The 2,274-nt window shown below is 33.7% G+C and overlaps 1 protein-coding gene across 1 annotated transcript in view; it reads right to left on the bottom strand.

Moving 5' to 3' along the window:
* Window positions 1-750: 750 nt before the first annotated feature.
* The window catches only part of LOC106477278 (semaphorin-2A-like), a 3,894-nt gene continuing 2,370 nt past the window's right edge, over window positions 751-2,274 (bottom strand). The window contains exons 3-4 of the mRNA XM_013937867.2: window positions 1,407-1,747; window positions 751-965 (exon numbers count right to left, since the gene is read on the bottom strand). Of these exons, the coding sequence (XP_013793321.2) occupies window positions 802-965; window positions 1,407-1,747 (505 nt within the window). The 3' untranslated portion in view covers window positions 751-801. The remainder of the gene's footprint in view (window positions 966-1,406; window positions 1,748-2,274) is intronic.

Raw genomic sequence — 2,274 nt, 5'->3', positions numbered from 1 at the left:
GACAAAACACGTACAAGACTGATATTTATACCTTCCATCCTTTTTAAGTTAATACTCCTAAAAAATTACACAATGCCATACAGATCTCTATCATCTCGAACAAAAAAGAACGTTTTAGAACGTTTCAAAGAAAGTTTTACGGGTGTAATATTAGGAAACTGATTTTTTACTCAAGAACGCCTTATTCTAAAATGTTATACGGTAATAGCTGATTAACGCTGCTAAGTCTTGACCATATCCCAGTCACTCGTTTGTCACATAGTGTGTATTATACGTCCTCAATGTGAAGAGCTACAAGTCAAAGGCATTTCTAATATCAACCTTGAACCTCCAGGCTCGTTAGTAGACGCCATCTAGTGAACGATATGTATAAAACATTATTCTAAGTCGTGGAGTTTGTTTTCCAATTGTGAACTTACGGTAACAATTTTTTTACAGCTAGTATTTTTACACACCAATCTTTTTTTTTAATATAGCGGTACGTCACCTTGAACTTATTCGAAAGAAATCTGGAAAACAATAACGCTTTTTTTTAACAAAAACTTCCTGACGACACAGTTGTTATTTACTATTACTATTGAGAGTATCACTACAATAGTTTTAAGTTTATCTAAACCCGACAAGTGATTACACAGAGAAAAACGACAGAACAGTAACTTGATAATTATAAAATAAATACTATAATAGCTGATCAACAACAGTAAAAAATCAGTATAAATTTCTGCTAATATAATTTTTTTATATAACAGATTCCTTGTTAATCACACAAACCAGTGTTTCTATCAATAATTTTCACATTTCTTAAAACACTGCATCATTACTTAAGAGCCTCATTTTCACCTTGCTCGAGATTTCCATCGCTTGTATTGGTTCTGGAGCTGTGACGTCATATACATCTACAAGATTTGAATAAGCCTGTCCTGTCCCATCATACCATTCTACCAGCTTATAAACGAATCCTGTTTCTGAAATTAAATACAAAACATTTCCGAAATCACATAAATGAACTTTCAAGTTCAAGTGACGTTTTTGTGTTGGATAAAAACAAGATAATGGAATAACAAATAATCCAATGTCCTTAAAAGAAAAAATATATTGATTTTTGAAAAATAAATCAAGTTGAAATGTCATTGAAAGTAAAAACAACAACTAAAGAACCCAACTATTATATCGTGGATTCCCTAAGCTCTTTCTTCCATAACAGCCAAGACACAACAACTTGCAAATGGTAATAAATAAATAAATATATAAATATATTTATGGGGGGGGGGAGTATAGCATAATATTATTTAGAGAAAAACATGAAAGTATTTTTACAATTTGTTGCTATGGAAACCTTTGGGGTAAAAGTTTAATTTGCCATCTACTTTCTACTACATTAACGCCATCTCGTGATTGAAACTTACTAGTTCCAGCATAAAAAATGGTGTATTGAACGCCATCGACCTCCAGCTTTTGGACCACTATACGTCTGAAGATAACATCCTTCGTGTAGAATAAAGGCTTTCTGTTATCATGGGTTACCGCCGAATCCGCTAGAGGGTGGCTTCTTATAAAATTCAACACAGCGTCGGGAAGAGTCTGAGTGTCGTTTACACAAGAACCGGGTCGTGGTTCGGGAACCTTGCTCGTTAATACTGGTAGCCAAGCTGATAAGGAAGAGGTCTGTTCTTTAAACTTCCCGTTCAAAGCTTCATCGATTGAACTCAAACTGAAGGTACAGATCGCTGAACCGACCAGCCCATTCCTTAGGGTGGGCGAGAAATGAAGCAAAATAGTTCAACAAAACAAATTACACCTTTTGTAGACAAGAAAGGGAACCACATAAAGAGAAAATACTTTTACATCCAATAGGTTCTGTTTAAACATTCCACACCTAAGTAATGATACTTTTATTGTTACTCTGATTAAACATTTGACACTTAAGCTTCCTTGGGGTAAACATAAAACGTTAATATCATGTCTTGTAGTTTATAACTCTCTTATGGAGAAAGTTTAGAGTTAAAATACTATATTTAGAGACGTTATTGTGAAGTAAGTTTAACCCTGCGACCTATTTGAAACACAACACAGGACGGTCACGTGAAGAGGGTTGTAACTTTGTATTTAAACTAGTCCTGTAATGATACGATAACTTTAGTAACGTGTTAAAACTGCAGTTAAACTAGTCCTGTAATGATACTATAACTATAGTAACGTGTTAAAACTGTAGTTAAACTAGTCCTGTAATGATACTATAACTATAGAAACGTGTTAAAACTGTAGTTAAACTAG

This window comes from Limulus polyphemus, unplaced genomic scaffold (assembly GCF_000517525.1).
Source record: "Limulus polyphemus unplaced genomic scaffold, Limulus_polyphemus-2.1.2 Scaffold13872, whole genome shotgun sequence".
In the NCBI taxonomy this organism is placed as follows: Eukaryota; Metazoa; Arthropoda; class Merostomata; order Xiphosura; family Limulidae; genus Limulus; species Limulus polyphemus.
This window is presented reverse-complemented; position numbering and strand designations above follow the sequence as displayed.